Below are 21900 nucleotides of genomic sequence, written 5' to 3'. Positions count from 1 at the left end.
GAGATAGGTTTTGACTAAATATAAGAAAGAACTTCCTAAGAATAAGAATTATCAATAAATGTTGGGCTCCCCTTCACTAAAGATATTCAAGCAAGGGAATATTGTGGACTGTTTTCATTCACTAGACAAGGAGTTGCACTATGTGGCTTCCAAGTTTCCCTCCAACTGCAGGATTCTATGGGTAGAGTAGATCATAAAAAAGTGGAGCTCATATTTTTACAACACTTTATAAGTTTAACAACATTTCTCACAGCAATTCTGAGGCAAGTAGCACAAATATTATCATTCTCATTTTATGGAGGAGGAAATTCAGCCTCAGGACCATTAAGAGACTTGCCTGGAATTCTGTGCCTGATCACTCTTCATGATTATCATTAAGAGAAGCACAGGTTGAAAAATAAATCAATGATTAGCCTCAAATAAGAGACCTTGGGACAGAATGTTTCTGTGATTAGCTGTGGGAAACAAGAGACTTACAGGTGAGTCTGGGACATCCTCCTCCTGGGCAAAAGAGCTGTTGAAAGCTCTGAATGTCTCACTCTTCTGCTTGTGCTTTTCGATTGTAGCAAGAATGACCTGAAACGAAGAGCAAAATTAAAATGTGCCAAACTTTGGTTTCTGAGAACAGCATTCCATGTTGCAAGCTTTTAAGCACTATATAAATGTGACTCACAATTACCCTAAAAATGAGAAGGACATATATTATCACCTCAGGACAAAAAGGTCTGTTTGCTCCAATTTTAATCATGACATCTACTCTATGCTAGGAAATGCATACTGCTCCAGATCAAGGTAAGAGTATATTGCTTCTCTCTGTTTCCTCCTGAATCTGAGCTCTATTGCTGGGGAGAATCCAAGCTAGAGCCAATGGCTTGTGAGCTCACTTCTTTACCCTCTGACAGACCAGAGGATCTCAGGATCTAAGCCCTAATTTTAAAGTACTAGACAAATTCACATAGCTAGGAAGTGGCAGGGCTGGGATTTAAATCTGGTCTGGCTTTCTTTCTATGATTTTATGCAGTCTCTAAAGGCAGCAGCAAGTAATCCAGTTAGATAAAAGGACTTGCTAAATGTTAAACAGATAATAAGTAGCAGAGACAGAATGATAAGCCAGTCTTTGGACTCGTAAATTCATTGCTCTTTTTACCCCACCTCTCAAATACAGAAATAGTTGACAATATTGGGGAACTGCTTAGAGAAGGGGAATAACTGGACTACTACTGTCTAAAGTCATACTTCTAGATTGTGAAAGCAAGGAGTTCATAGAGCTAAACTACTTCTCTGGCCTGCTTCTATACAATGGAAGACTCCTCTTTTCTCCCACCACTGAAATCTTTGTTCTCTTGCAGCCTTATTGTTGTTCTCTACAGTCTAAGAAATGAAGTAGATAATTTTTCCTTGTATTTCTAAGTAATCAAAATCAGAAAATTACATCGATGCCATTAGCACTGAATGGATCCAGCATATGGAATGACAACTGATTCTCTACTCTGTAGGGACTGTGTGTATAATGTCATTTTGTTTTCTCTCTCAATCTTTCTCTCTCTTTCTTTGTTTCCAATTCTCCCCTTCTAAGAGAATCTGGTGTAGTAGGAAGAACACTGGACTGGCATGAGGAAGATTGGGTTTAAGTCTCAGACATGTCATTTGCTAGACATGTAAACTTGGGCAACACCTTTCCCCTCTGTGCCTCAGTTTCCTTATTTGTAAAATGTTCTAGATGATTTCTAAAGTCCTTGCTGGCAGATATTCTATAGGACTACCTTTTAGACATAGATCTGCTGACAACTCAGCCTAATGAGCATGGGAATAAAAAATGGAAATCTGTTTCTTGAATACATTTCTGGTGTGTACTTTGCTAAAGATGGTAATTACTGTCTGAAGTAAGAAAGACTCAGAAAAGACTGGTGGGAGTCCATTGACAATATACAGGTATCTGCAGTGTCCCCTTGATCTGAAAAATCTATGTAAAATTTTTTGGTCCTCCCTTTATACCAGAAGTCTGAATTTTTTTTTCTTTTATGGGGTATTTACAGTACTTTATTGTAAAATTTGGGTTTGGTATTTTGTCATAGGCTATATTGTTTCTAAACTTTCTCTGTGTTATCTGCTGGCCTTCACATATTTTCACATCATCTGGAGCTTCCACAAAACTCCTCCCCCCAAATTCCCATTTAATTCCTTATGCCAACCTGTGATGATACAATGAACTACAATGGGGAAAGTCATGATGTGGAAAGGATAGCTGTACTTTCTTTATTCTTATATGCCTTCCATTACTATAGGCATTTCCTGAGGACCAAAAGTATTTGGAGAGAACTCAGAGTGACAGAGCAGTATCTTAGCAGTTGATAATTTGAAGAATTTCAGTATTTAAAAAGTTTTCATATTCCTTTTTTGGGGGACACATTACCAGCATAATTTAATTCAAGCAGGATGTTCCAGGCAAACTGGTCAATGAATCCCAAGCTGGAATAACAAAGAATTCAATGGCCAAATAAAAGGTAATATTATTTCTGTTTCATGTTCCTTTTTATTTTATTCTATAGCATTCCTGTGCCTCCTCTCACTCAAAGGATCTGGAAGGATCTTTAAGAGTACTAATTTCTTGCATTTGTAAAGTCTTTGATGCAGTATGTTACTGTGGAAAAAGCAATGGAAGCAACATCAGGAGACCTCAGTTTTAGTCTTGGCTTCACCCCTTACTAGGTGGGCAACAGTTTCCCCTCGATGGGACTCTATTCATCCTCTTTATAATGTAGGGTTTAGGCCCACCTTGAGATTTCTATATCAAAATCATCTTACGTCATTGTTTCCTTTCCTAGCCTCTATACTTGTTAGGAACACAGAGCAACAATTCTGAGTGGCCTGCCATTATTTAGTTCTTTTTGGTTTATCCAAAACTGTTTTGGATCAAGTTAATCTCATTTCCAATTATGGAAAAAAAGATCAGCTGGTCAGAGTTCACTTTGTGCATGGAATTAAACACACAATTCATTAAACAGCAAATTTTGGGAACCCCCCCCCCCAAATGATGAAGTAAAGTGATTAGGGGCTAACACTTCCTACTCAATTTCCAGGGTTTGGGAGTCACTACGCAGTCTGGCGATCCAGTGTTTAGAGAAGCAATTCCATATATTCTGCTCTGGCCCAAATCCCAAGAATTAGATGAAATAGAGATGGGATAATTTTTATATTACTAAAGTTATAAGAAGACTGTAAAATATTAACCTCAATCCAATCTTTCTTTTCTTCTTCTGTCCTATAAAAGAAAAGAAGTATTTTGTTATTTCCTCTTTGATACAAATTATAAGTGATTACATTGCTCTGGGGTCTTATTATTTTTCCTCATCAGGCAATTCATTTACCTCTGTTTCTAGTTATCCTGTAAACAATTTACTCACTACCACCATTTGAAAATAATTGCTAAAATAGATAAATCATTATTAGAATTTAGCATGAGTTTGTAACATAAATTATTTATTTCACAATGCAAATCTATGTCTGACTGTAATATGCTGTGACTTTATAAAATTATCCTAATTGGAATTTCCAACCTCAATTACATTCATTTTTTTTAAAAAAACCCTTATCTTCCATCTTGGAATCAATACTTTGTATTGGTTCCAAGACAGAAGAGTAGTAAGGGCTAGGCAATGGGGGTTGGGTGACTTGCCCAGGGTCACACAGCTAGGAAGTATCTGAGGCCAGATTTGAACCCAGGACCTCCCATACCCAGGCCTGGCTCTCAATCCACTGAATTACCCAGCTGCCCCCTACATTCATTATTTCTAACTGAGCTCAAAGTTGTTTTAAATTCAATACCAATGGGCTCAAACAAAACAACAACAACAACAAAACTCACCACTACTGCATAATAAAGTTCTATGTGATTTCAAAGAGGATTTCCAAAGCATAAATACTGCAGAGCAAACTCAGACCATACCTTGTTTGCAGGTCTAGTGACCTCTTTTTTCCTGTTATTGTAAATGTATGTGTTGCATTTGGCTTAGCAATTTCCTGTACCTAAAGAAAAAGATGGTCATTTTTAACATGTCTTCTAACCACAGCCTCAATAAGCTAAAATTTAGAAAACTGTCACTAGGAAGATAAGCCACATAAAAAGTATTAGAACAGGAAGTCGGAACTAGAAAGTTATTTTCTTCAACAACAACATTCCCCTATACATATCAAACTAAATTATCCACTTGAATGCTCATACACACTCAAATGGGCCTGTGAAATCATCAGTATAGGTATTCCCCACAGTGAGAGATATTTATTCCAAGCCCTGTTCATCTCATGTAGCTCTTTAAAAAAAAAAAAACAGCAAAACTTTACTATCTGTTAGAATTGATACTAAGTATGAATTCCAAGGCAAGAGAGCAGTAAAGGACAGGCAATTGGGGTTTAAGTGACTTGCCCAGGGTCACACAGCTAGGAAGTATCTGAGACCAGATTTGAACTCAGGACCTCCCATCTCTGGGCCTGGCTCTCAATCCACTGAGACACCTAGCTACCCTGACATGCTATCCATTGAACTACCTAGTTGCCCTTTCATGTAGCTCTTAATCATACCCTCCCATAAATTAATCTCTGAGAATCCACTCAAAATACTGGGGGTGGGTGAGCTTTCTTGAGTTCTTTTGCTACTGTATAAATATCCATGGTACATGTGAATTCTCATCAGTTATTCCATACTCTTTTCATATGAACAATCCATCTTAACTTTTTATTCATATATTTCCTTTTAAAAAACTGATTAATGCCCCATATTAATATCATTTTTCCTGCTGCTCTCCTCCTCTCTTTCCCAACATCCCTCTCAAACACTGTATGAAGTCCCTAATGCTGTTTCTCCTCCTTGTTTGTAATATGGCAGAGCCTGCTCTTGTATATCATGTCCCTCGCCATTGGGTCTGTCTCATTTTCAATCATCTGAAGACCAGTGGGAAACTGGTTGACATTTCCTGAAAATATTCTTTGTCCTTGCTCACACTGTTTCTAGAGCCCAGATTACCCTTCTCATGATCATCTCTGTTCAATTAAGGTTTAGCATAAATGCTGCCTCCTCCATGAAGTCTTCAATGATCCTTTAAGGACATGATTTCTCCCTTTTCTCTTTCATAAACTCCTATACCATCTTTTGCAGAGTTTACTTCATGAAATTCAACAAACATTTATTAACAACCTGCAATGTGAAACACCCTGCTATGTGAAAGGACTCTAAAAGGAAAAAATGACACATTCTGCCCTCAAGGAAATTATAGATTAGTAGGTAGATAAAACATATATGTGCATATATATATATGTATATATATATATACATATATATATATATATATAGTGTGTGTGTGTGTGTGTGTGTGTGTGTGTGTGTGTGTGTGTGTGTGAAAATGTGATTAAAAGCATAGGAGAGGTAAAACAACAGACTGGCCTGAATGAGCAAGAAAGGAAGAATCCCTTCTATAGCAAAAATCAATCAAGAAAGGCTTCATGGAGAATATGGGAAACTAAACTGAGCCTTGAAGGAGGGAGACATCAATTAATCAATAAGCATTTATTAAATACTTCTTTGTGCCAGGCACTATACTAAGTGTTGAGGATATGAAAAGAGGCAAAAGACAATCCCTGTCTTCAAGGAGCTCACCATCCAACAGGGGAGCCAACAAACATGTACACAAACAAGTTCTATATTGGATAAATGGGAAATAATAGAAGGAAGATACTAGATTAGGAGAGGTTAGAAAAGACTTCATGTACAAAATAGGATTTTAGGTGAGACTTAAAGGAAGCCATAGAAATCAGTGAGCAGAGATGGAAAGGGAGAGCATTCTAGGCATGAGGGACAACCACAAAAAATGTCTGACGCCAAAAGATGGAGTATCTTGTTTTGGAATAGACAGGAGGCCAGTGTCATTGGATCAAAGAATATGTGCTGGGGAGTAAAGTGCCACCAGTGTGGAGGCAGTATCAGAGAAGAGAAAGAGGCATATTTAAGAGCTGTTGCAAAGGGAAAGGCTATAGGCCTTACCAACAGATTGGATATGGGGTTAAGAGATAGTGAGGAGTCAAGGATGAATCCTAGGGCGCTAGCTTAAGGAAATAGGGGGATGGTATTGCCTTCTACAGTAATAGGGAAGGTAGGAGTAGGGGAATTGGGAGAAAGATAATGAGTTCAATTTTGGATATGTTTAAGACATCTATCAGACATCCAGTTTGAGATATCTGAAAGGCAACTGGAGATTTGAAATTGGAAGTCAGTAGAAATATTGGGATAGCATAGGGATATTTGAACATCCAGAAAAGGAGATGAGAAGGAGCAGTCAGATAAGTAGGAGAACCAGGGGAGAGTGATGCCCCAAAAACTTGGGGAGAAGAGTGTGAAGAGGAGAGGGTGATTAATAGTGTCAAAGGCTATAGGAACTGAGGCAAATCAGGATTGAGAAATGGCCATTAGATTTTGGAACTAAAAGACCACTGGTAACTTTGAACAGTTTCGGTGAAATGCTACTGTCGGATGCTAGAAAGTAAGGGATTAAGGAGAGAATTAGAAGAGAGAAAGCAAAGGTACTTAGCATAGAAGGCCTCTTCCAGTTTAGGCCACAAAGGACAGAAAAGAAATAGGATAGCAGGGATGGAAGGGTCAAGTGAGGGTTTTAGAAGGACAAGCATATTTGTAAGTATCAGGAAATTAACCAATAGAGAGGGAGAAATAGAAAATAGTGATGATCAATAGTAAAGTATTGGGGGGAGTGTTGGGGGAGGGCAGGATAATCCAGGAGGGAAAGTGAGGTCTTTTCCTTTCCTTTCCAGATTAATTTGACATCACTGTCTGTCTTCTTTTGTTAAATAAGACCAAAAAACTAGTCTCCAAATTCATCCTATCTCTTTCTGTGTCATTGTGTAGGCATTCCCCCCATGTTTGCAAAGTCCTCTAAACTTCATCTGTCTGTCTAAAACCTTCTCTATCTTTAAGAAACAGCTTCTCTGATCCACCCAGATGAAAGTGACATTTCTTTTCAATTTGTTCTGGAATGCTTTATCTGGATCCCTCTCTTTCCCCATTGTTGTCTACCTGGCACTATACTTATTTTTGTTACTCTTTTATCTACTTTCTAATAAACAGTGAGTTCTTCTGAGAGCAGGGATGGGCTGTGTACCTGCTCTGTGTGATACATCTAGTGCCTAGTATAGTACCTTGTAAATAACAAGTGTTTAATAGATGTTTTATGAATAGAATTAGCTTGACTGGGAAATAGCACAGAGGGAGAGAGAACAAAATCAAGGTGAACTAATTCTTTCTAGAATGTAGAGCATGCTGAAGAGTCCCATGCAATAAAGCTAAAAGGGTAGGTGGTAGCCAGATTGACAAAGGCCTTGAATGACAGACATTGGTCTTCATCTGGAACAGTCACATGAACAGTGAATTAGAAGCAGATATGTGAAAAACACATCCCTGCATATCAAAATGAGTAGAATATTCACTGGTCACTTTGGAAAAGCATATGTGGTGATTGAAGGCAGAATGGCCCAGCACTTCTGCATTCAAATCTCATCTTGACCACATGAGTGACCTCAGGCAGGAGACTGAATTTCCCTAGGCCTCAGTTTCCTCATCTGTAAAATGAGGAAGTTGAACTAAGTTGACCTATGAGGTCCTTTCCAATTCTAGATCTATGATCTCATTATCCTTAGTGTTTTATTCAACAGACAAAAGGTGAACAGTTGAAGGTCTGGGGGCTGGGAAAGGATGAGGAGGGACAAACCAGTTGGGAGGTGATTACAAGAATTCAGATAAGAGTTATGAGGGCCTGAACTATGATAGTGGCTGTGGGAGTAGAAAGGAGGCAACAGATTGAAGAAACACTTCAGACAAAATTTGGTGACTTTTTGGATATGATGAGAGGAGGGGAGTAGCGGAAAAAGGAGAATGTCCAAGATGGCTGAGGTTTGAGATCTGAGTAATTAAATAGTAATAATACCACACAACTATAAAACAGAAGTGGTAGATTTGCTTTGAGGTGGAAAAAGTTTCAGGAGAAGATGAATTCTGTTTCAGACATGCTGAATTTGAAGTATAGGCAGAGCCTCCAGAGAGACAATCAGCAAGCAGCTGAAGATGCTGGAGTACAATTTAGAAGGCAGAATACAAAAGGAAAAGGAATAAAAGAATGGTAAAAGAATAGGGACAACAAAAATAAAGTGCTCTTTCTGGAAGATGAACAGTGAAGAGAAGAGGATGATAGCCTGAAGTTGGCATCTGAATTAGAGGAAGGTTTTATTTTCATTATTTGTTTTTATGACTATAGGCACCAATGAAAGAGAAAATAGAGGGAGATAGTGAAGTTGGAAGGGGCAGAGCAAGACAGAACAAGATAAAAAGTTAGACTAGGTTAGTCTTGGCAAGAAATAAGGAAATTTCTTCTTTGAGACTAAAGAGAAGCAAGTCAAGAAAGGAAAACACAAAAAGCCTTAGAGAAATAAGAAATGGTACCAAAAGGAGACTATAGGATTATAGAATTAGAGTTGGAAGGTATCTCAGAGGTTATCTAGTTCAATTTCCTCTATTTACAAATGAGGAAATTATAGCCTGGGAAGGTCATGTCACTTGCCTAAGGTCACAGGGGTATTTAAGCACTGGGTCTTTTGACAGAAAAGTCATTGCTCTTCCCACAGAACCATGTTGCTTTTCTTTTGAGGGAGCTTATTTTGAATGGCCTTAAATTTTCAAAGTAGGAGGCAAGGTTACCTACTGAGAAGGGGAATGGAATTGAGAACCTCAAGAGAAAGAAAAATGTTTGGAACAGTTACTATGGGGAGTATAAGAGGGAGTAAATCAAAGAAATATAAAAGAACTATTGTAAAGTACACAAACACATAACTACAATTCTGTGATTCCCTCTATAAATTTAGGCCTAAGAGTAGATAGGGCAAATGGTGGTAACTGTCTAAGATTGGGAATTCACAGAGTGGGAACAATTGGTTTGAAGGATTCAAAGGTATAGAAGAAAGAAATGTTAATTACTGCCTTGTAATCTTAGGCCTATTTGTACACTTATCTTATGCCTCTACTACAGGGGTCCTCAAACTACGACCCACAGGCCACATGCAGCCCCTGAGGTCATTTATCCAGTCCCCACCGCACTTCCAGAAGGGACACCTTTTTCACTGGTGGTCAGTGAGAGGAGCACTATGTGTGGTGGTGTCACAAAGCTCAGCATCACTCACTTACAGTACTACTTCTCGTGACATAATCCTTTGCATGGTGCCTTGTTCTGAGAGTAACTGAGAGGATTATATGGCTGCCCAATGGAAGACATCAGCATGGTGACTGGTGATCTGGGGGAGGGGATTCCACACTGTATATTGCTGCCCGGTATAGTAGTGGTGGTGATGGGCCTGTGCAAGGTGTGACAGGCCCATCTCAGCCAGTTCTGCAGCCTCCCCTATCCCAGACAGCGGTATACAGATTTGTTCATAGTTTTTTTTAATAGTCTGGCCCTCCAACAGTCTGAGGAACAGTGAACTGGCCCCTTGTGTAAAAAGTTTGGGGACCCCTGCCCTACTACTAGATTGTGAGTGCTATTAGAACAGTGAGATTGTCATAATCATTTTAATATCCCTAGCATCTAGCAGTTCCCCGATCACAGTAAATCCTAAATATTTATTTATTGATTAAAGGAGGTGAAACCTTCAACATACACTCAGTTGTAAGATAGTCCACATTTTAACAGTGTTTTAGAAGGCCAAAAATGAAAGATTAGATTCAGGTGAAATAAATCAAATTCGTTTTAAGGGAGTTATTCTTGAAAAGAAATACAGAAGAAGACTGGTCATAATTAATGAAAATATTTTTGTCCCTCTACTTAAGCAATACTGTTTTCTTCTTGTATTTTGTCTTTAATCAATATTACAACAGAAAAGTAATTCCATTTTCTCAGAGTTATGGTAAATGTATGCAAATACTGTGTTTTCCCTCTGCATTATTTAGTAAAGATTTTCCCATATTTCTGTAGTTTCTTCATCTTTGTCACTTACTAGGTTAATATAGTCATTGTGGCATTAATGGGCCACAGCCTGGTCAGCTCTTCCCCAGTTGTGGGGGATCTGGATTTGCTTTCATTTTCATTGCTATGGTCAAGACCGCCACAAACATCTTTGTACAAACAGATTGTTTTCTTTTTTTTATTTTTTCTATGAAGCAGTTGAAGGTGGCCTATTCCAACAGAAGGAATTTTTCTGTTGTGGGTACAACCAATTTTATGACTTGCTTATCATAGTATTCTCTGAAAATATCACACTAATCTGCATTTCCAATTTAATATATATGATATGGTCCAACATAGTTATTTCAATTTATATTTCATTAATTATTAGTGAGGCTGAACATCTTTTTACGTGTATATTTTCTATTGTGCTTCTTTTACCAACCATATTTTCTCTTTTTTTTGGCCACTATTAATCACTACCATTGATGATGTTACTTATATTGGGATTAACAGAGCATTATAATCAAAGGAGCCTTGAGAGGTCATTTGGGCCCTTCTGCTTGAGGCAGAATCATGCTTAAGTCAAACTAAGCATCTCATTTGACATCATAACTTTAAAGAATTCCAGAAAAGGAAATTCCATAAACCCTTAGCTACTCAATTCTGGAAGCTAACAATACCTACACAGTTGGGATATTGGACTCAAATTTCTCTTTATTATAGATGTATTTAATATGGCAAATACAATGCAGAGCATTCATCTTGACAATGTTTGAGCATAAAGAACAGAGAAATAAGGAAAGAAAAGAAATCAATCTGGACCCAGTGTTAGGACAAATTACTTCAAAGCAGGGCAGGATGAAGTAGCTATTTGTGTGAGTCCATGATACTCATATTATGTTAATATTATTATATTATTGTTTTATAAATAACTTTCTAAATCCTCCCTACCTTCTAAGTTGAAACCTCTTGAAACAAATATGTAAACGAAGAGAATAGTTTATCTTTCAGTATGCATTTGTTCTGAAAATGAAAATGAAATGCTAGGGTGTTTAGCTACCGCACGGGACTGCATGGACAACAGATCTGCTTAGGTGAAGAACTTCAACTTTCAGAACTTACACAAAGCAACCATTTCAGATTCCCCTTCTTCTAATCCATTTCTGGTGCCCACCATAAAACAAATGCTGCTTCTATAAAGGGATGAGGGACAAACAGTTAAAACAAAGGGATACAAACCTGCAGGCCAGCTATGTCCATCTTCTCACGAACACTGAACTTCTGACCTATGAGTCTCAGTTTGGGCACACAATATAACAGCATACTATTAAACTGAAAAAGAGATGGATATAACAATCAGGGAATACAGACTATACAAGAACATTAGAAATGCAAGGGATTAGGGGCTACTGAATCTAATTTCATTGTACAGACACACAAACTGAGGTGCAGTAAAAGAAGATGACTACCCAAGGGCACAAAGACAATCAGTAGAAGAGCAAGGACTACATTTTGAATTTTGATTCTCAGTTCACTATGCTATTCAAATATGCTATCACTCATAATGGAGTATCAGAAAGAGCACTGGATCTGGAGTCAGCAAAGACCTGGACTCAAATCCCATATCTGATCCTTATTATGCAACTATGGGAAAGTTACTAACTTCTCTGAGCCTTCTTTCTTTCTTTTTTTTTTTTAATTTTATTTTTGTCATGCAAAACACTCTTCCATATTGATCATTGTTGTAAGAGCACACTCATACATAACTAAAACCCCAAAATAAAACCATAAATACACAGATGTGAAAGATATTATGCTTTGATCTGCATCCATCCAACTCCCAACAGTTCTTTCTCTGGAAGTAGTCATAAGTCTTTCAGGATTGTTCTAGGTCACTACATTGTTGATAGTAGCCAAGCTTTCACAGATATTCATGAAATATAATAATCATTGTCCAATATTGCTGTTATTGTGTATGATTTTCTCCCAGTTGCATTTATTTCCTTCTGCATCAGTTCCTGCAGATCTTTCCAGCTTTTTCTGAAATCATCTTGCTTATCATTTCTTATACCACAATAGTATTTCATCACCAACATGTAACACAATTTGTTTAGCCATTCCCTTATGTATATCCTCACAATTACCAATTCTTTGCCACTACAAAAAGAGCTGCTATATTTTTGTACAAGTACAAGTATTTTGTACAAGTAGGTCCTTCTGTATTACCTCTTTGGTATACAGAACCAGTCATTTATAGTCCTTTGGTCATAGTTTCAAATTGCCCTCTAGAATGGATGGATCAGTTCACAATGCATTAGTGTTCCAATTTGCCACATTCCCTCCTACATTTACCACTTTCCTTTACTATCTCTGAGCTTTATTCATCCTTATCTGTAAAATGAAGACAATTCTTGTAGTATTTACCTCATAAAGTTGTGGGTAATCAAATGACAGGATAGATATCAACTATTGTGTATGTCTAAAAGCACTATATCAGTGTCAGCTATGAATTCTTTTCTTTACAGGATTTCTCCAAATGGGATTGGGGGGGGGGAGAAGAGAAAGCAGACCCTAAACTGGGGAAGTTTTTTTTTTTAATATTTTATTTTTCTCTAATTACAGGTAAAAACAATTTTTAAATTGGTTTTGGTTTTTTTTTGAGCAGGGGTCCTAGTAAAGTTTTTAAAGAGAAGTATTTAGTAAGAAGAGTTCTGTAAACATAAAGCAGAATAGCAACAGAGTGGGCACAGAGGACTATAGAGGGCAGGAAGAGTAAATGTTTAGGAAGTGAGGGGAGAAAAAGAAAAGAACTCCAAGGTGAATCTGAATAGAAGAGACAATATTAAAATACCTGAGTGGAATGAAAAGCCCACTCAGAATGAAATGGACCACATGCTGTGATTAGGTTTCCAGATGAGAAATCAGCACAGATTCATCATTATAAGAAGCAGCAATAATAATAAAAGACCTGTGATTTCACAGGTATGGAAAACTCCTGGGGAGGAAATTCTCTCTGCAAATGCAGGGTGGCATCTTCTTTGGAACTTATTCAAGAATTGCCTCGCATACTAAGAGGTTAGGGAACTTGCCCAGAAACCACCCTGCCAGTAGGTGTCAGTAGGAAGTTCCAGTAGTCCGGCTCCAAAGAGGCTCTCTATCTGGACCACACTGCTTAGAACACTTTTACAAAGCATTTCCTTGGACTAACTAAATGAGGGAGGTCATACTGGTACTTTTATTCCCATTATATAGATGAAGAAATAGAAAGGGGTAGTGATTTTCACAAGATCAGTCACAGAGCTAGCAAATAACAGCTAGTCCTTGAGCCTAGCTCATCCAACTTCAAGGCCACAGCTCTTGCTAGCAGGTTGCCTCCTGTGCCAAAAAGTCCTAGCTTTGTAAAGTACTAGCTATATGTGAGCTATTTATTATCCTAAAGGAAATGGTAGTCAGAATTTAGAATAATTAAAAAAGTATATATGTTGATGGCTGAGGGTAGTGGGGAAGGGGTCATAGAAAAGGAAAGGGAAACCATTTAAATGTTAATTGTGAGGTTCAGGCAGCTAGAAGCCAGATGGGTCCCAAGAAAAGAAGGGTGGGATCAAAGCCTCTCCCTCTAGGTCCTTCGAGAAGCCCAGAAATAAGGACCATGTCTAGTCTCATGTGGCAGAGATGTGAAAAGAGACTGAAGTCTAAACAGAAGAGCAATAGTCTTCCTGCTGTCCTGGAAGAGGCAGCCTCTGCTGAGTTAGCAGGTCTGAGGCCCACAGAATTGGGAGCATCGCTTTGGGGAGGATTGGAGAGGGAAGAAGATCACTTTTGTAATTTCCTTAGTTTGGGGAGTTCCTGGAGAGGGATTCCCTCTATAAATGAAGATCATCTCTTCAGTGCAACTTGGAGTCTTAGAGAGTAATCTAGGACAATGAGAGGTCCAGTGACTTATCCAGGGTTACACAACCAGGATATGCCAGAGACAGTGCTTGAACCCAGGTCTTCCTAACTCACTGTAAGGTCAATTCCCTACAGATTCTTTTATTATGTCCCCATGGGCGTAAGTAGCAAGGTGCAAGAGAGCTTTCTTCTAGAGCACAAACAAGAAGATTAACACAATAATCTGCTAGATATGTCTCCTTTCCTCCACTTTCAATCCAGTTTTCATGTGGCTAACAGATATACTGTGCTAATGCAAAATCTCCAGCAATATGGTATAATCTTCTGAACAAAATTCAAACTTCTTTGCCTATTAATCAAGACCTTATAAAATATGGTAGTATGCTATTTTTCTGGACTTCAATTATATTTAGGAGGGATGCCACCATTCTAAGAGCCTAACTGGGCCACTTTCTCTTCTTTGAACACATCCTGAGATTGCATGTTTATTCCTTGGAGAAGAGATGGAGACTCCCTACCTGCAGTGCCAGTTACCCTCCATCTCCCCATATTTTGCTTCACAATTCTCCAGTGGCATTTAATATTACCTCTTCTCCTTCCCACTTCCAACTCTTGAGCCACTTCTTGCACCCAGTGGTGATGAGGTTGGATTCCCTGGGAGCTGGGCTGCCAGTGAACATGATAAAACAGCACCATTGGCTGCACTGTTCTCTGTGCTGTCACTAGCTCCCACGCAGGTGCAGGTGTGGCTAGTTATGTCTCTATATGGAAGGCTGACTGGGGAAATTAGATGGAAGAAAGTCAGGTTTACAACTTACCAAAAACAAGTACCTATCTTGAGCAGTGCCATTCTTTGCAGATAGCTTCTGAATATGGCCTTCTTTAATAAGTTCATTTGCAGGATTAACAATATCTTCTTCTCCTCCTAAACGCTCATAAACCTCCAAGAGCTTGTGCATCTTTTCCTGAAAGAGAAGCAAAACTGAGCTAGAGGCAAGACAGAAAAAAAGAGCTTGCTTCTCCTTATCTGTTGTGGGCTAAGTTCATTTGGAAAACTATACGCTCAGGAACTGTAGATCAGGGAGCAACACAGAACCAGAGTCACTAAAAGAGACATATGAAAATGGTCTTAGAGACTACCCTTACTTGAAAAAAGGGGAGACTAAGAAACCATTTAGATGACTTTAGGGATATCTCGACCAGTTCCTTCTCTCCCACCTTCCACATGCAACTCTATAAAATCTTCCCCTCCTCTCTATTCCCACTGCCACCAGCTTAGTAGAGGCCCTCATTACTAGAATCCTGAATTACTGCAACAGACAAGTTTTCCTTCCTCCACTTTCTACCTTTCTGATCCATCCTTCACATACCTACCATACTAATTGTTCCTATGCCTAGAACTTGTTTTATTGCTCCCTTGCTAAAAACTATAATCTTCTAAATTAAGTTTAAACTACTTTGTCTGGCATTCAAGGTCATCTACAATATGGTATCAAACCACTTTTTAGCCTTATTTCATATCATGCTCCAAACTGGACTATAATGATTTAATTCTAAACACATTCTATATTTTCTTGACTCATGTTATCTATATCTGGAATATCCATCCTGCTCATTGTCACCTGAATTTCTACCTATTCCAAAGGGCTCAATTCAAATGGCACCTTTTCTAAGAAGTTCTCCCTGAATCTCCTGGAAGAGGCGCTCTTTCCCTTTGTATTACACCCTCAAACATTTAACTTGTAACCTTGTGCATTAAAGTTATCTACATCATGTCTCAGCTCTTATAAGACTATAGTCTCAATGACTGACTTACCTAAATTTTCTTTCCTCAGAGAATATTGTTCTGTACACAGTAATCAATGAATGCATGAATGCAAACCATTGTTTCTTGATGCAGTCATTCAACTAGAATTTCTATTTCCTGGCTTATTTCCAATATTAAGAGAGTTGGATAAAGGAAAATGTTCTTCTGCATCCCATGTCACTTCTAGCAGAAGAATCACAGATTGCAGGGAATTTTCATGACTATTTGCTGGGGGACACCAAGAAGCACCCGTTTGACTATTCAGCCCCCAGATAATATAACAGAGGGTTCTCCTGCCAGATCAGTAAGCAGGCATTTACCCAGACAAACCTGTGCTGTGTGTTTATCCCTTTCAACTGTGCCATGAATGAGAGTAGTTTATAGATAGTGCTTTGGGCTTGCCCATCAAGAGGAAATGTTTGTTTTCAGGAAGTCATTGATCATCACTCAGTGACAGCTTCTCTAGGCTGGAAATGCTAGTTAAAAGGTAATATTTTCTAGAAAGCAAACATTACTTCAGCTAGTGACCTACCTCAATGACATGTACCAAATGTGAGAGCAAGAAACAGAAGATAGTCCCAGGACTCAAAGGTCTCCAACTAACAGCGAATTTGACTCTAAACAATATGAGGCAAAAGGATGTGTCACAAATGGGCAACGTCAGCCCATTCAGATAGTTAATGTTTAATGATCCCGCTAGTTGATATATTTCTAGTTATGAATGTTAGGGAAAGCTCTGATTCAATGCCTTTAATTATTAACATGTAATATCTTTATTCTACAGCTGGCCTGGGTTTGGGGTGTAGCCCATTTATGGAAAAGAGGCAAGTACCATGTTATTCCTTGGAGAGCTACTTTTAAAATCCATTCCCTTTGAATCCCATAATTTTATGTTAAAATCTCACCTCTTATTCCTGTTTCAGTCAAATTCATGCATCCTTTCTCCCTTAATAGAAAGATAAACTCTCATAAACTCAAAGAGTTGGAAAAGACCTTAAGGGTCATCTCATACCTAAACTAGAATCTCTCTACAACATCCTCAGTAAGTGTTCACCTTTGCTTGAGGCCTCCAATAAAGGGAAACCATAGCCTGCCAAGGTAGTCCATTCTGTTTTTAGACAGCTCTAATGTTTCGAAAGTTACTCATTAAATTAAGCCTAAATATGCCTCTCTAACTTGCATTCATTGTTCTATTTCCCCTCTCTGGAGTCCAGGAGAATAAATCTAATCTCTCTTCCATATAACTAACAGTGCTTTAAATGTTTTATGAAATTATCATGTTTCTCCTAGGTCTTCTCTTTTATAAGTCATATGAGATTAAAGCTAATAATGTATACACAGTAGTGTGTAAGTCTTAAAGGATGATACAAATGTCATCTATTATCTTTTGGTTTTTGTTTTACAAGTTTTCATTATTCTGACCCTCCCCATTAGACAGTCTAAAAAAATCTCTCAATTATATGTATAATCCAGCAAAACAAATTCCCACATTAGCCATGTGAAAAAATGTTTATCGCTTACTGCACCTTAAGGTCATCATTTCTTTCAGGGAGATGAGTAGTAAGTATACTTGATTTTTTTTAAACCCTTACCTTCTGTCTTGGAATCAATACTGTGTAATGGGGTTAAGTGACTTGCCCAGGGTCACACAGCTGGGAAGTGTCTGAGGCCAGATTTGAACCTAGAACCTCCCATCTCTAGGCCTGGCTCTCAATCTGCTGAGCTACACAACTGCTCCCTTGGACTCATGATTTAACATAGATTGGAGCTGTAAGATATTACAAAATTTTTTTCCTACATTATCATTGTAGAAATTGTTTCCTAGTTCTGCTTACTTTGCTCTGTATCAATTTATAAATGTATAAAGGTCTTCCCAGTTTCTTGGGCAATTGTCCATTCCATCATTTCTTATGACACAACAATATACTACAATTTCTTCTGCCATTCCCCAAAAGGTGGATAAGCCTTTGGTTTTCAGTTTTTGGCTAACATGAAAAGAGGTCCTTCTTTCTTTACATCAAGCTTAACCTTGCCTCTTTACAATTTCCACCCACAATTTTGTTCTGCCCTCTGGGGCCAGGCAGAACAATTCCAACCACTCTTCCACATGATAGCCCTTCAGACACTGCAAGGCAATAGTATGGCCATCCCTCCAACTTCTCTCCCCATGCTTCTCCAAATTAAAAATCCCCAATTCCTACCAAGAGAAAGGAAAGGTACAAAAAGAATAAATGTTTTCTAACTATATGTATAGGAGATAAGAGATGTATGACTTGGGAATCATCAGTGCCTACAACATGGTAAGTGGATATGCACTTTAACACAGAGAAGAGATGTAAAAGAACCCTTGACTTTGAATCAGAAGATAAAGGACTTTGACATTTAATAGCCATGTGCACTTGGACAAATCATTTGACTTCCCTGAGCCTCAGGATACTTTCTGTAAAATAATTATACTGTATTAACTGGGAATTTCTTGAGAATATAGATTATCTCATTTTTTTGTTGTTGGTATTCCTACTGTACATCTTCAATGGGTGGCACACAGTTGGTACCTAATCAATACTTGCTGATTGAACACTTGCACTCAGCCAATACCGGCACTTTCATCTACTTATATTCTAATGAGAATCCCATTTATTTGCATGTATGTCTTATTTCTGATACTGATTTATAAACTATTGAGCACAGATGGGATTTTATTTACATACAGGTAGGTAGGTGGTATAGCGGATGGAGCACTGGGCCAGGAATTAGAAAGCAGCCTTAAACACTAAACCAGCATATCATGTAACCACTGTTTGCCTCAGTTTCTTCATCTGTAAAATGGAAGCCCTTCAAATGAGAGAATAAATTCTAAAGCCCTTATCATAATTCCTGACATATAGTAGATACTATATTCACTCATTCATTCAATAAACATTTAGTAAAGACTAATTGCATGCCCGTCACAGTTCAGTGAACCTGTGTAGGCACTTCATATATGCCTGCTAAATGAGCTAATCTGCTTGAAAATTAATAAGAAAAAATGGTGCCTTGAGGTTCCATTTTGAAAAAGAAAAAAGTTCAACTTGGGAAATAATAGACCACTATGATATATGGCCTAGACATGGGAAGTCCTGGGTTCAAATGTGACCTCAAATACTTCCTAGTTGTGTGACCCGAGGAAAGTCACCTAACTCCCATTGCATATCTTTTATCGGTCTTAAGCCTTGGAACCAATACATAGTATTGATTTTAAGAGAGAAGGTAAGGATTTAAAAAAATATATGTCAGGAAAGGGAGCAGCTGGGTGGTTCAGTGGATTGAGAGCCAGGCCTACAAAAGGGAGGTCCTAGGTTCAAATCTGGCCTCAGACACTTCCTAGCTGTGTGACCCTGGGCAAGTCATTTAAGCCCCATTGCCTAGCCCTTACCACTCCTTTGCCTTGGAGCCAATATACAGTATTGACTCCAAGATGGAAGGTAAGGGTTTAAAAAAAAAAAGATATCAGGAAAGCCAAAGACTTCTGGGTAATGGATGAATCACAAAGAAGAAACTCACTATTTTAGAGTGACAAATGGTTTCCTTTTGATGAGAGTTCCATCATTTCACCTCATGCTGACTCTCTTTAATGGTGTAAAATAATATTAACCTGAGGACTCAGTCTCATCTGAAAAGTGAGATATTGGATTAGTTTGCCTTTAAATTTCCTTTTGTCTCTAGAACTATACAAATTTCTGACTGGAATGAAAAAAATAATTTTTTTGGTTTTCATTTTATTAGTTTTCTTTTTTTTTAATAGCACATTCATTTCTGAATATATTTTCCATCCCCTCACCCTACAAGCCTCCCCTTGTTAACAAAGATTAAAAAATGAAATGTAGAAGAAACAATACAGCAAAACCAACAAGATGTCCACATCTATCTTGTCTGGAACTTTTGGTTCATTTTCTGTCCTCTCACATTCATTCCCTTGGCCAAGTTTAAGAGCAGACAACACCACCTCTATACACTGGTTCAGGATCTCCAAGAGCAAGCTCTCCATCAAATTGTGTTTATTATTTGTGTTTGTCACTGGTAAAACTAAATTTATGGACACTCTATACTTGACTTTTCTATAACAAATATATCCAAGGGTTTAACAATGAAGCATAAGTGACCATAAATAATAGTAATAGTCCTCCCTTCTTTTTCCCAGGTCATGGGCCATTTGAAGCATTCCCTTCTCACTTCTATCTCCTGGCTTCCTTCAAGTCTCAGCTAAAATCTCACCTACTGTGAAGATTGGATTTAGCTATTTTCTGATTGTAACAATGAAGATACTTAGTTTAACAAAATCAGGAATGTCTTGGGAACTTTAAAATTACTCCACCCTACTTAGTCCGTACTTTAGAGAAGACAGAGTTGTGATTGCCTGATTGAACAATGAAAGTACTTAACTCTTACCTTATAGTGAAGCTAGAAATTTAAGCTAAGTCTATTTTTAGATCTTAATACAAAAAGGTGTTAAATAACTATAAAGGTTAAATTAATCACAAAAAGGTCAAGTAACTCACAAAAGGTGAACTTAACAAAGAAGTGTTAAGTAACTAAAGATATAATCTAATCAAAAGAAGATGAGAACTAAAAGTATGGGCAGTAACTGGTAGACATGAAAATTTAGAGGAGGAGACAAAAGGGTGAAAGATCTATATATTTGGGTTATTTGCTCCTGGGACCTTTTTGGTGACGGAGAATTGGCTGATAGCAGCATGCTGGGCCTTTTGGCATCTTAGTGTGGCTATTGTCCAGTTCGGTGGTGAGTTTCTGGCAGAGTTTTCCTCCTTACTTTGCAACTTTATCCTCTTAGAAGCCTCTAATATTCTCCAGAGACCTAGAGACAGGGATTTTAAACTCCCCCTGGCACAGACCAGGCAGGAGAGATCCTATATTCTCTTCCCTCCTCCTTAAATTCCTTCCCTCTATATTAATCAAATTACCATAAATTTCCAGACTGATTTGGGTATTTTATTTGAGATTTCCCTTGGTGACCAATTAAATCTAGATATAAGTCACAACCCTAAAATTATCTTTACACGACAAGAAACCTTTCCACTCCCCCTTAATGTTAGTGCCTTCCCTCAGACATTCTCCCATTTGTCCTTGAAGATGCAGCTCAGGAATACCTTGAAGAGCTTGAAGTCTTTTCTGATCCCTCTAACTGCTGGTGTCCTCCTTCCCAAGATACTATGTATGTAGTTGTATTTACTAACCTTACAATTATGCTGCACATATATTTCAAATATACTTCTCATTTCCCCTATTAGTTTAAAAGTTCCTTCTTGTAAGGATTGTTTTATTCATTGTACTTGTATCCACAGTGCCTAGCCAATGGTAAATGCTTAAGAAATATCTGATGATTGACCTTTTCTTCTGCCATTACTTTTTTTTTTAAACCCTTACCTTCCATCTTGGAGTCAATACTGTGTATTGGCTCCAAAGCAGAAGAGTGATAAGGGCTAGGCAATGGGAGTCAAGTGACTTGCCCAGGGTCACACAGCTGGGAAGAGTCTGAGGCCAGATTTGAACCTAGGACCTCCCTTTTGTAGGCCTGGCTCTCAATCCACTGAGCTACCCAGCTGCCCCCTGCCATTACTTTAATGTGCACGCATTTTATTTCTGGCTCTTTTTTTTTTTACTCCAAAGAAAACTGCTATGAGTATTTTGTCTTTGAAGTCCTAAGGACAATATTAAAATATATAATATAGTTTCAAATTCAGGAAGACCTGGGTTCAAGGTCTGTCTCTGACACATACTGGCTACATATCACTTTACTTCTTAATGCTTTAAGTAGCTTTTGGGAAGCGAGATGGCACACAGGATAGTGTCCTGGGCCTAGAGTCAGGAAGACTCCTTGAGTTCCAATCTGGCCTCAGGCTCTTACTAGCTGAGTGACCCTGGACACTTAAGTCACTGAACCCTATTTGCCTTGGTTTTCTAATCTGTAAAATGAGCTGTAGAAGGAAATGGCAAATCTCTCCAGTATTTTTGGCAAGAAAACTCGGAAGAAAAAAAATCAACACGCAAGGTGGCAGCCACAATTGAAATCAATGAACAAAAACAATAATCCTATCAGCTCCTGAGCTACATTCTTGTAATAATAACAGGATTTACATAGTATCTTTAAGGTTTGCAGAGCACTTTAAAAAAAGTTATTTAATTTGATCCTAACAACAACCCTATGAGATA

General features: G+C 38.1%; 1 protein-coding gene across 4 annotated transcripts in view; it reads right to left on the bottom strand.

The window, feature by feature from the left end:
• The window catches only part of FGD3 (FYVE, RhoGEF and PH domain containing 3), a 217454-nt gene that overhangs the window by 30050 nt on the left and 165504 nt on the right, over window positions 1–21900 (bottom strand). For all 4 annotated transcript variants that reach the window (XM_056805261.1, XM_056805262.1, XM_056805264.1 and 1 more), the window contains exons 10-14: window positions 14702–14848; window positions 11232–11324; window positions 3947–4026; window positions 3232–3262; window positions 478–576 (exon numbers count right to left, since the gene is read on the bottom strand). In XM_056805261.1, coding sequence (XP_056661239.1) covers window positions 478–576; window positions 3232–3262; window positions 3947–4026; window positions 11232–11324; window positions 14702–14848 — 450 coding nt within the window. The remainder of the gene's footprint in view (window positions 1–477; window positions 577–3231; window positions 3263–3946; window positions 4027–11231; window positions 11325–14701; window positions 14849–21900) is intronic.

This window comes from Monodelphis domestica, chromosome 7 (genome assembly GCF_027887165.1).
Source record: "Monodelphis domestica isolate mMonDom1 chromosome 7, mMonDom1.pri, whole genome shotgun sequence".
NCBI classification, from domain to species: domain Eukaryota; kingdom Metazoa; phylum Chordata; class Mammalia; order Didelphimorphia; family Didelphidae; genus Monodelphis; species Monodelphis domestica.
Note: the sequence above shows the minus strand (reverse complement) of the source record. Positions and strands in the feature narration are given on the sequence as shown.